Source organism: Sinocyclocheilus anshuiensis, unplaced genomic scaffold (genome assembly GCF_001515605.1).
Source record: "Sinocyclocheilus anshuiensis isolate Anshui unplaced genomic scaffold, SAMN03320099.WGS_v1.1 scaffold542, whole genome shotgun sequence".
Lineage (NCBI taxonomy): Eukaryota > Metazoa > Chordata > Actinopteri > Cypriniformes > Cyprinidae > Sinocyclocheilus > Sinocyclocheilus anshuiensis.
In genome coordinates, this window is record NW_015547685.1 from 1,902,444 (window position 1) to 1,915,778 (window position 13,335).

Consider the following 13,335-nt stretch of genomic DNA (forward strand, 5'->3'; position numbering starts at 1 on the left):
AAGCATTAACATGTTAGACTGCACCCCATAAACACAATCAAGCCTAGAAATAAAACAGTGAACCACCCCTTTAATACTGTTAAGTCACACCAAAAGGTGCCATTTATCTGTACATGCAAAAAAAAATTTAATTGAAAAATTATTGGTTTTATTTTATTTTATCAGTCTATCCCTACCTCTGTAACAACAAATGGGAATTGCAAAAATAATGACAGTTTTCCAACTGGTTTCATGGACACTCTCCATATCTGCCTTTGGTTAGACAAATAGATATTCTCGCCACAAACACATTCCATTGGTTGAGTCAATGTTGCTCTGTTGGTCCGGTCAAAATGCACAAACAAACAGAGGAATGTTTTCACAGCACCACAGTGTTAGTTTTTGGAGCAATCAGCCTACAAATGGCCTTTTTATTCTCTGCAAATTACACTGGGAGAGTAAAATGTTTATTAATACTGAAAATAATAACACAATTCACCTACAAAGACTAAAGTGGTTTTATGCCCGAGACTGAAAATGAGAATTACTTTATCGTGATAAAACAATTAAGATCTGTATACGGCAGTTGTTTAGAATATTACATGTATTTACAGATCCGCAAACCCTTTCGCCCTGCCAGTGTTAACAATAAAATGCAGCCAGTACACAGCCGTGAAACTCTAAGACTTGTGGGTAGCACTGGCTAACAAGAAGTGTGGCGTTACATTAGCGGCGGATGAATAGCAGCTTTGTACACAGGACAAGGATGAAAAATGATGACCAGTTGGCCATAAGGTGAGGCAGCTGAAAAGCAGTGTGTGCTAATAATTACTTGCAAATGTTTAATAATGGCTCCCCACCTTCAAGGTCAAGGGGTCAAACGAGAGGTAATTAGCATCAGCGGCCAAACTTAGCATTTGAAGCCACATCTGTCCATTGAAGAGCTCAACTGCTTTACTTTGAGAACAAAAAGCGAGTATCTGACGAATGCAGTGTGCTAAGGCTGTAATATTCACAAGCTTCCATCTACTTCAGGTTATAAAAATCAGTAAACATGTCGCCAGCAGTCAATATTCTGCATCAGCACATTTGAAATGGGTGTGTGTAAGCGGGTTTGTTTTGAGTGTTTGCCTATAAGCCCCACACTTGGAAAAATGAAGACAGAGGCTTCTTTCAAAGTCACCTTATTATGGGTCACGCCACAGCGCAGGCTTCCAGTCATTAATGATATTAGAATTTCACAGACACGTTGGTCACAAGTGTTAGTCATAAGACTAGAGCTGTTCGCTTTGTTTTACTTGCACCTGTGAATACTTGGTCAAAGTTGAAAGAGAACATTCTTATCTGCTTTCTGTAGCTCTTTCTGATAATCTTACCCATATACTCTTATATAGAGAGAAATCACACACTTCAAACAACGATAAAAACAATGTAACATTTTAAAATTTTTATTAGAAATAAAAGAAAAACTTCTTGCAATTTCATGTGTCTAGGATCAAATTCGGCTCAAATGTTTCAAGCTCTGAAATAACAATGAACAATACATTTTCAGCATCTATTTGACATGGCTAATGTTAATTTCTATGAATACTAATATATTTTTAACATTTCAATTCGTATAAAATAACATTTTGAATGAATGTGAATGAACAATTAACAAAAATTGATCAAATTAACCTAGATTAATATATTCTGTAAGCAAAACATTATATATTGTTCAATGTTTTTATTTTAGTATTATTCATATACTATTTTAGTATTTATTAATATTTTAATATCTTTTATTTTTATATTTTTAGTTTTCATTTTATGCGTTTTTGTCACATTATTAGTTTTTTATTTATTTTTATTTCAGTTTATTCCAGCTTTATTCCAATTAAAGAAAACCATTTTTAATAGTTTTAGTTTACAATAACAACAGTGTGCCAAAGTACTCAATAGTTTAAAGGAAAACTACACATTTTAACATAAAACGCATGTGGTTCCACAGCTTTATCATTTTTTTCTCTTCTATGGAACACAAAAAAAGATTTCTGAAATATGTTTTTTGTTCATACAATGAATTAAGTAAGTGGGGCACAATGCTTATTTTAATTTTGATTTTAGTTTTAGTTAACATTAACAACACTATAATGAACTGAACCATAAAGTGAAGTCCTACTAACTTTTTAATTTTTATTTTTTGAAACATAAATATGCTGCATGTCCAAGACACTTCTGACAAACTAATCAACTTTTTCCAAAGAAATGAACACATAATTCTTATAAGAATTATAAGACTTATATAATATTAATTATATAATAAAAAAGAAAACAACTCACCTTGTTGGTTGCTGTGGCACTGGATTCATATACCACTGGAATATTTGTGACCTGCACTGACAGGTAATTGTTATCAATGAGAGGCCATGCCCCTTCAACCTTACAGGTCTGAAAATGGTCTTTGAAAGTCCTAAGATGAGGGTCCCCAAACAGGCCACAGAACAGGTAGGTTGGTCGTGGGTGCTCTGGAGCCCCAGTCCCTGTCCCGGGCCGAATTGCTTGGTGATGGCGGCTGTGATAGTTGCATGGCTCAATGGGGATGACGGGATGAGCAGACGATGTTGGCCCGTCCTTGGAGCAGTTCCTCTGGCTCATGAGATCACTGATGCCCAGCATGGCAGAGTGGAAGACCAGGTTTCCCCTGCAGCTCTTGGACGTGCGCTGGGTGCAGGCGGAATAGGCTCGCAGCGCCTTGCAGAACTCAGTACCAAAGCCATCTAGTGAAGGGTTAAGATGGGAAGTGAGAGAGACGAAGTCAGTGGTGCACTTCTGGATACGGCACTGTGGAGTCTGGACCTGGCTCTCACCTGAGAAACGACAACAATTTTAACAATCTTTATTTCAGAAAACTTGAAAAAATATTATTCAAAAATTCAACAACTCAAACATATAATGAACAACTTGAACGCACCTCTTCAATGATGAGCACATTTTAAATTTAATTTTAATATATTTTTTTTTAAATGTCAGCATGATACAACTGTTCCTTTACCACAATAAAGAAAAAAATCATTAAATTTTTAAAAATAAAATAAAATACTTTGACATGCATTTTTTATTATTTCTGTTAAAAACACACACAACACAGGGACGGGAGTAAAGCATTTATATAATATTATTAATATTTGAAAAAATAAATTCCTTATCAAAGTCATGTGATGCATCTAATAAAGTCATGTGACACAAGCGACATACTGTAAAAAATATAAAAAAGTAAATGATATCACAGAAATAAGCCTGCAGATGCTCATGACAACCTCAAGGTCAATAAGTCTCTTAAAATATTAGATGATAATTTGACCTTTTTAATGACAAGGCAAGGTTAGTTCAGCTTGTAAAATGTCATATTAAAAGTATATTTATGACATTTTGAAAAACGATATTTATAAATTCATGTTATTCATAAAAATACGCTTTACCCTAAAAAAATAGTACACTCATATGAATTCATATTGCAAGGAAAATGTTATTCCTTTTTACTTGATTGTTATATCAATGTACATTATGTATGTACATGACAATTTAAATTTAAATTTTTCTTGAAAAGTGTTTCAAAACCATATGAAACCAACATGAATTTAAAGAGAACATTTCCAAGAACTTGGCACATGTGTTTTAAACTAGACGTTTAATAGAATACTGATTTAACCAGTTGAACACATTAACTATGAAAAAAAATACAAGCTACAACCTTCTAACATCTATTGTTGTGACTCGTGTCATAAACCACTTTAAACTGCTTAAGCATAATAAGGTGTGCTAGTGGACTGTGTGTTTCTTCACAGCATGACTCCATGTGTGTTTTACATTATGGTCTAGAAACATTAACAGTCGGCTCAACAAGCGTGTGAAACCTCCTGTTATCTACAAAGGAGAATGCTTATGGCCACAATAAAATCAAATAAAACGGCACTTCAAATGAGAAAAAGAGCACAGGAGGCTTTAGCTATCCACAAAAAGCCAGCACATGTGCTTGTAAGCACAAAAGTGTCATGGAATGCAAACTACATGCAACTATTTACCTCAAAGCGTCATTAGGGTGTGGTCAAAGAGTAACAATTAAAAGTGTTTTCTTTGAATACTACTTCATTTGGAGTCGAGCCAATAACACTTTTATGGTTTTATACACACTTGTTGTCAAAAATACGCCCAAGATCTTGTCATCATGTCACGCGCCGCCCCCAATTAGCCACCAGTGACACGGCACAAGCAAAACAACATCTCCTAGAAAAGGACAACAGCCTCCACACTGCATCACTTAGAGTCTTAATGCCTCACTTTTGAGTGCGGCCCAATTGCATTAGCTCAGAGAGAGGCCGTCCTAATCTGATATCAGCTGCAGCCTCTCCATTAACACGCTTGTGATGACTCTATCTCACACAGTCAGGGCCACCCATTTCTGCCTGCCACGCCAATAACTCCGACCGCAGCGGATTCAAATGCATCTGATTTGATTATCAGATGATGCGGAGTGCTGTAGCGGATCGGCTGATCCGTGTTGTGCTGCAGTCGGCGCTGGAGGAGAAGGAGGCATGACAAAGCACGGGCTAGATTGTGTTTCAGTAACATGCTGTAAGACAATACGGTAGCCTGGCTGAAGCCATGTTGATGTTGTGCTAGAAAGACATTGGCTGGAAGGGAGAGGAAAAAGGCAGTCCCTGCTCCCATCCACCTCCCACTGTGTTTTATCAAGCAAGGCTCCAGTGACATCTGTACCAGAACAAAAAAAACTCAAATACTTGGCAAGGCATGCAAGACAAAGCCATCTCCGGCACATTCCCATTTATAGTCCAAGTGGATGCTCAAAGCAGATGCGCACCAAGTAATGTCGAAAGACCAACAAATAGCTGGAAAATAAAGAATAATGACCCGGGCAAATGGGCAAGGGTATGAAACCACAAAGACTGTGCTGCGAATGTAACCATATTAGCTAGGTATGTCCTACATATCACGGAGAAACAGAGAGGCTTTTCATGGAGGCCATATGTGACCTCGTCGCCCATCGAACGCATGTGCCTCCATTGTTTCTAGTAGCAGCATGGCGTGAGGCGTTGGGAAGGCTGTCTGTTTTTAAATCTATGATATTTTGTGAGGAATATGGTGTAATCTGAATGTAGACCATTTTTTGTAAAAGTCTACATGTGTGCGCTTTCAGTGCACGCAGTAAAGCGACAAATCTGCCACCCGACCATAATCCAATTCACAGCAATCCTGGACTTGAGTTGTTTTTACTGGTCGCTTGTTGAAATGCAATTAGCTTGTCACCTGACAATCCCCTTAAAACCTGGTGTAAGTGACCGAATGCAATTGAATTCACAGTCATACCCTTAAAAAAAGTGCAGAATAGATTGATTTTCCTTATATCCTACTGACTACATCCTCTGTGCAAAACACTTCCAAGGAACGTCTTAGGGGACCCCCAGTTGGGGGCAGCAGATCCTAAGCTAGTACTGGCAGACGAGGAGGGAAAAAAATCACACTTTGTGTTAGAATGTCTCAGTGTCCTGACAAATGTTAAACCCAAACACTGAAATGCCAGAAATCTAAAGAAAGGCTCATTTGAACTGCTTTTACAGCGGTTTAAGGCAAGGCAAATCCTAAAATATCCACAAACCTAGAATGAAATATATTTATTTTTTATTTCAAAATATTTTTTCATCAATAAATCTCTAATATTACAACTACACATTACATGAATAAAATATTCAATTATTTAAACAACTTTTAGAGCTTATATTGTTCCTGCAAAGAACATAAAAGCACAGCAAATCACAGGATGGAGAAAACACAATGTTTGTGTCACAGGCTCAGTACATTTCTGCGATCCTGCTGCTGGGGTGATCCGTCTCGTTTCGAGCACAGTGCACACCCTTGTTGCTATTAAGACGTTGGAAATATTTTCTCAAGGTGGCCGACCGTTTGAGCAGCCATTCTCAGCTGTAGAGGGGCCCAAAGAGTGTGTGCGGAGTGAAATTTCAAGATGTGGAATTTGGCCAGGGCAGAAAGGTCAACAGGCCCACGCCTTCTCCAGGAGTCAACGCGAAGATCTGGAGAAAGCAGGGGGGGTTTACAAGACTCTAAATGACATCTCCAGCCTTAAATTCAGAGCACATACTGTGTTGCACTGAACTTTGGAATCTGGTGTAATACGCTAGTTTAAATCAGACAAATAAAAACGAACCATGGTGCAGTAGGCTAATTTTAGAATGTATTAGTAAGATTTATCTCAGTAAACCACAAAAGCGTCTATTTAACAAGTTTTAAAAGGTTCCTTTGCACAGGTAGTCTGTGAAATCATACAATCGCTAAACAATTAAGCAATATTCTGGACATAAGAAAAGACAGAGGAAGAAAGAAAAAGAAAAAAGAAAAGAAAAAAAGAAACCGAACAGCTGCAACTGTCTCTCGCTTTTGCCAAGATTATAATCCAATCAAATACCACCGAGGGGTAGATGTATATTTGGGACTAAACCAGTTGAGAGACGATACAGCCAGATTTAATAGCCAAAGATGAAATCAAAGAACAGCAAGCATGCTGTATGTTGTTTAAAAAAAAGTATTCCGTTTTGTATGCATGTTTTCTTAAATCCTACATTCCTTATTTCCACATTATTTCCTTACCAAATGAAACACTTAATATAGGCTGCTGTTAAAAATATTTCACAGATATTTTAATATTACATTATACCTTTAGCATATTGCAGCTAAAAGGAAAGCAAACATGTACAGCTGTAGAAAACTGGTTTATGGTTTATGCATTTAAGAGCATGAAAGGGACAGTGATACTGGGAATGCTCACAATAAGTAAATTTCATACTCTATATAAAATACTAATAGGTTAGTTTAAATATTGTTTAAAAAATAAAAACATATTTAAGTTGATCCATTTCATATTTTTTGCCTCATTGAGGAACAGTGAATTGCGTAATGCCTGACTGCCCGCGGTCCATGTTAAATTAATTATGAAGGTGTGACTGCTCAATGGACACCCAGCAGCATTCCATATCTTCTTAATTCACAATGGCATTAATACAGTCTATGGCCAGGACACCCAAAGTGGAGCACTTGACAAGGTGCCAAGTGAAAACAGGGCACCAAATGTGTAGTATTCACAGTCTCCTACTCAGAAGCCAACCCAATTTCAACAAAATCATTTAAGTCTGTCCAAACTGGTCAAAGGCACCAAAATAACTGACAAACAAATAAATAAATACATACATACATACATATTTTCTCTTATTGCAACTGAGCATTAATAAAAATAAAAAAAAAACATTTATCAGTGCCTTAAAAACTAAATAAATAACAAAACAGATCAAAAGCTAGATGGATGTGCAATTTGCAGTATGCGGTCTGCCATCATAAAAACAAAAGCAAACAACAAATTAAACCGAATCACACAATCACTCATGAATACGATGCGAAATTAATTAATATTACGATCACTCATACATATTTAATTTCCTTTGAAAAGCAACCAATCCAGTGAAGCGCAAGAGTGACGCGTAGATCAATGCATTACTTTTATTGGAAATAAAGCTACAATTAGTGTACACAAGAAGAAGACACAGATGAAGGACACTGCCGCAAACTGTAAAACCGTCACATAAACAACTAGAATCCACTTTTTTGTAAGGACATATCTGAATATTAACCAGCACTGTCACAATATAGCACGTAAATCCAATCTAATATTATACAAGCGAGAATTGAACACACCCTCAAGACAAAATCTACTTTATATAGGTGTTTTAATGTATATTTTACTTGTTTACGTCCAATGAATCATGCATAAAGTGGTAAGACTGTGTTTACCTAGGTGAGTGAGAGAGGAGAGGGTGCACAGCACTAGAAGATGTAGTACCGGAGAGACGAGGCGCTCAGCCCCGGGGTAGTAAGATCCTGCTCTCCCCATACCCATCCATCCAGAGAGACTCGAGAGTACTCCACGGGTCAAGAGATCGGGCCTCGCTTCTCCAAACTTCACGTAACGTAGGGATGCGTAACTCTGTTAAGTCGCGACTACTTTTAGGTAACCCAAACCGTCCATAAGAAAAACAAAGTAGTGATTTTGGCAAGTCCGATCCAAAACACTTCTTCCTGGAGCACGGGAGAAAAAGCGCTATTTAATTTGTATTCGTTTATCTATTCGGTGAAGATAATCAGTACGAAAGTATTTTGTTTACGTGCTAAAATTAATCTGCGCCCCGCGATCGCCCGAGTCATGTTGCCTAGTATGCCTACACATCAGATTTCTCCGCCACAAGGAAATCTAGCCCCGTCTTTCCCCAATGATCCATAGTGAATCAACCTAACCCAGAGTTTAGCGGAAACCCCGCCCACACTGACACACAAGCCCCGCCCCTTAAACAATACACCCCAGCCGCAGATTGACAGCAGAGCTCTCACTTTCAGCAGGGAGAAATTAGATGCAGCGGTCCTGGGGTGTTTTTGTTTCCTTTATATTTTTGAGAATAAAGCAAACTCAGTTGACTATCATGACACTACACTTATATATTTTTAAGAAGATTTAGGTAATATATAAATGTGTGTGTGTGTGTGTCTGTGTGTGTGTGTGTGTGTATATATATATATATATATATATATATATTGAATTTAATTAGTTTAACACAACAAAATCTGGATTCATGGAAATTATAAGAGCTGTATAAGTTAACAATGATGTAAACAAAACCCAAATTAAAACATTTTCATTAATTACAATAAAACATATCGAACAATTAAACTTTCAAGGCTCCAGGTATATATAAAATAAAATGAAAAAAATTATGAAAAATATTTGTAGTTTTTGATACATTTTAATTCATTATTTTTCTAGTTTTTGATGCATGGTATAATAAAATTAGATACCTTATCAAACTTCTCTTCATTAAATTTAAAGAACGCACAATTCTTTTCAATAAACCATTCAATACAAGAGTGTTAACATGCGCATATAAAGATGCAGACGTACATAATGCACTGCAAACCCAAAACTAAATTGATACATTACAGATAAAAATAAAAATAAATTACATCGAAAAGTCAAAAGTTTGAAAGCTTTAATGAAAACTAAAGTAAAAGGGCACAATAAAAATGTGGATTATTACAGTATACGTGTTATTGCTAACAGAGATAGCCTACAGCTGAAAGAATGTCTCATGGAAAATATAATGAGACTACTTTATGAGCTTACATTCAGGTTAGTGAAGATATAAACAGTCATAAGGGTGTAATTAAGCTGCATATTTGAGGAAAATTCATATTGAGAATCAGACAAAGAAACTTCAGCCAATTATAGGATGATATCATCAGCTGCTTTATAGCAATAACATTCTAAGACCACAAGACTTTACAAGACATTAATACAGACCTACTTCCTGTGCTGGACAGCTACAGTGCAAGTGGTATTTATAGGGCCACAAACTCCCTCTCACTGTAGAGAAAGCAGCGCTACTGCCGTCCAGCAGGGGAGCAGCAGTGTTAGAAATCCAAGACCAGCTCCACACTGTCAATACAATACAAAATCAGTTCCAAGAGAATGCAGGAGACCAAACATCAACCCATTTTTATATAAATACACAGAATTGGGTTATGCTGTACTATACGGCTCACAGGGATTCCTTGTTTCAAATGATAATACTGGAAATTCTTCTGTGTTTAGTTGTTTTTGTGGTAGAGGGCAAAGCAGGCTGTCTGTAAATTGATTAGAGTATTGGAACAGCAGTTTAATGGAATAGCAGTGTGTAAGCATGTGGGGTTTTAAAGTTTATTGGCTTTAACCCAATTCCTTTTCTGCCACTGCTTAAGTGGTCAGTCAAAAATCAGGCGAGTTGTAAGAAGTACTTGGCCAGCTGTAGGATTAGAGGGATTTTGGATTTCTTTGGGTCATAACAGTGACCTGTGTCTCACTTTAGTGTGACACTGCTTGGGAACTAGATTATAGATTATATAATCACATTTTTTTTATAGATTATATAATTGCTATCCAAAAGCCCCAAAATATTTTAGGTGAGGGAAACATCCAGGTTGACTGAATTGCGTGAGCATGATATTGAAGTCCTAATGCTGGTGTCCCATAAGCCTAAACAATACACAGAGTGTGTATTGTCTTAGAGTGCAGTGATAATGACTTATTGATTGGTCATGGAGAGCATGCATTCAGATATGTCAGGGCCTCAGCTTGGTCCCCTCTGGCACATCTGAATATACGTCAATGGCCAGTCACTATTATAACCTCGAAGTGGCCTGACAAACCACAAAGTATTTCTGTGAGGCATACACTTTGAAATTGTAATTGTCATTAACTAATTTGATGGATGGTATATGCAAGCTTTCATTCATAATTTTCTTAAAAATCATGGTGATACATTGTGTCTAAAGAAATTTCAAAATGAATTTTTATAGAGAAATTAAAAATGTGCTCATCACAAAACAGGTGTTTTCAAGTCACTGAATCAAGGTTATTAAAGTTAACTAAAACTAAAACCATAAAGAAACCATTTTCGTTAACTAAACTAAAATCAATGTTAATTAAAATAAAATATAAATCTATTTAGTTTAACTTGATGTACTGAAAAAAGTAAAACTAAAACCAAAATAAAACAATAAATACCATATAGGCATATTTGAAATAATAATAATAATAATAATAATAACAACAACAACAACAATAATAATAATAATATATAAAAAAATAATGAAACTAATGCAATGAAACCAGAAAAATACAAAAATAAAAACTAATTCAAAATATTACAAAAACTATAACAGAATCTCAATGATAAAAACTGCACTGAATGTGTGAAATGCATTTTTAATATTATATATATTTTTAAATAAATTAACAGACGACTTGACACAAATTATACATAGTTGCCAAAGCCTTAAGGTATGATCACAATTACCATTGCTCTGCGAAATTTCACAGGTGAAGTTCAGTCATTCTGTGTGATTGGGAGTTTCACTTAAGAATGAAGAAGTTCATTCTCATTTTTAGACAGACAGACAGACAGATAGATAAAAATCCAGTAATCACAAAGGGTGAGTGTGAAGGCCTGTTTGCTTGGTGATTTACTAAATCTATGCAAAAACAGATGGTTTCTAAAGTGCACCAGTTTATCCCCAACCTCCTAAAAGTGCAATATGAAATCTGTATTGTTAATGATATACATTATTTCCTCTTTTTAACAAAATATGCATCATATTTGAAACAGATTTCCTTTGACAATACTGTAGGGCATTGGGCTCTAGGCCAGTCTTATGGCGCTTTTCCACTGCGTGGTACAACTCGGTTTGGCACGGCACGGCTCGGCTCGGCTCGGCTCGGTTTGCGTTTCCACTGCAGTTCAGTACCGCTTTAGAGTGGGCGGGATTATTCACATGTCGTTATAGTTGCGCCGCCTCTATTGCCGTCGCCCCATCAAGCTCTCGCTGGATCCGCTCCTCTGCTATCAACGAGAGGAACGTCTGTACTTCCTCAACAGACAACGAAACAGCCACTTTTTGGTTGTTAAAAAAGGCGTGCTTGTTCAAAACAGTTGCATTCGATCCTTCGCTGGCTGTGCTGATTTAAATCTAGCGGTTCTGTTGTGTTTGTGTCACAAGTTCAGTGACTCAGGTAGTGACGATCCTCTCCGGCCAATCCGTGATCAGCAGAGTTTACACGTCACATTTTGGTGAACCGCCAAAAGTGAACCGTACCGAGCCGTACCATGCAGTGGAAAAGCGACATTAGTTACTGTGCTTTGCCTGTCCAGCTGGCCTAGCTGGACTTCTCCTAATACATCAATAGACAAGCTTGAGAGCATACCAGCTCCGGACAACAATCCTCCGCACAGCTGCAAGAGGAAAGGCCGGAGCCTGAACCCAACTCCCACTAAGAGCTGACCCTAACATTTCAGCTCAGTGACAACATCAATGCAATATGGCTAAACTTGCCAGAGACTTTCATGTCAGTCAGAGAAAAAGGCGAGCCCTGTGCCATGCCCTCCACGGTAACAGGACAACGGGATAGTCTTACAGCCCCTCCACGTCCCGGCAGTCACCCTTGTTCTGCAGCTGTACATGTCTAATGTATAATACATCTTACTGTCCGAATCACTCTTGAGGTTGACCTACAAAATCTTGCATTAATTGTTACTACTTCAGAAACTGGATATTTTGATCTAACAACAACATCAGGCTCACTGATTTGACAGTAATTTCACATGTACAAGAATAAAGGCTATATATTCACGGATGGCGTTCATTTTATCATTAGTAATTATTGCCCCTCATTTTGCAAAGACTCTTGCTGTGTTTAATGTGCAGCATGGAAAGAAGCACACTAAATGAAGCACTCTAAATTAACCGTTCTAATGAGTTTCCATTATTGTGATCGACATGCATTGAAACACAATGATAATCGCACCCCACCAATCACCCAGTAAAGAACCAGGAAAGCATTTGATTACAGCAGATAGAGCTGGAAAACACGTAAGAGGGTCCGCACGCATTGTGGCGACCATAATCACACCAATGGGACCACCCGAAGGTCATGTTATCACAAGTTATCAAACCTCCATGTAGATACATATCATTGAACCAAGGGTGTAGCTCTTATCATTCGAACACAGGTTATCTTTGATTGGTCTTGTTCCGAACAGTCAACACAGTGGTTCTTTTCATTCAGCGGCCAGACACAAAGCCACTCTTTTATCTTTACTTCCCCCCTTAAGCACCTTTGGGGGGAAAACAACGAAGCTCCTATTCCAAAGCATCCATTTTAATTAAAAAGAGAGGCAAACATCAGATGATGCTCAATCGTATCGAATGTATTGAGGAGAAAGGAGTGGAAAGAGTGTGTTCGGTGTTCTTTGACCTTGTTTCCCCATTCCCAGCCATCTGTTTTGGCCACTGTCAAAAGCCTCTTTGGTGGCTCCCTGGCAAGGCCTCACCCCTCGCTAGACTTCCTCTATGCTTAGGGGACATTTAATATGGTGTCTGATACATACTGTTCTGTGACACCTCAAGACAAGGGTCTCTTTGTGCAGCTGCAAGGTCCCTCTAGAAGGTAGTGTGGGGCTGGTCGCGCTACAGTCACACACAGACAGGCACATTGCAGACGCACACTCGCTAATACGAAAACACGAGCATGCACCCGTGTGCCTGGACCGTGCATACGCCTCCTCCTGGAGGGCTTGGCCGAATACACAAGCTCCCTCTTTCTCTCCTAAGCACACACATAGAAATTCCGAAAAAATGCAGCTGAAGAAAAAACTAATGAGGCACATCTCTTGCATTCCTGCTCAGTTTTTGGCAGTAAAGGCATTT

At 37.8% G+C, this 13,335-nt stretch overlaps 1 protein-coding gene across 1 annotated transcript in view; it reads right to left on the reverse strand.

Annotated features, from left to right (window-relative positions):
* Positions 1-8,312, reverse strand: part of LOC107703266 (RGM domain family member B-like) — an 11,552-nt gene extending 3,240 nt beyond the window's left edge. The window contains exons 1-2 of the mRNA XM_016505823.1: positions 7,837-8,312; positions 2,302-2,828 (exon numbers count right to left, since the gene is read on the reverse strand). Of these exons, the coding sequence (XP_016361309.1) occupies positions 2,302-2,828; positions 7,837-7,942 (633 nt within the window). The 5' untranslated portion in view covers positions 7,943-8,312. The remainder of the gene's footprint in view (positions 1-2,301; positions 2,829-7,836) is intronic.
* Between the last annotated feature and the right edge of the window lie 5,023 nt (positions 8,313-13,335).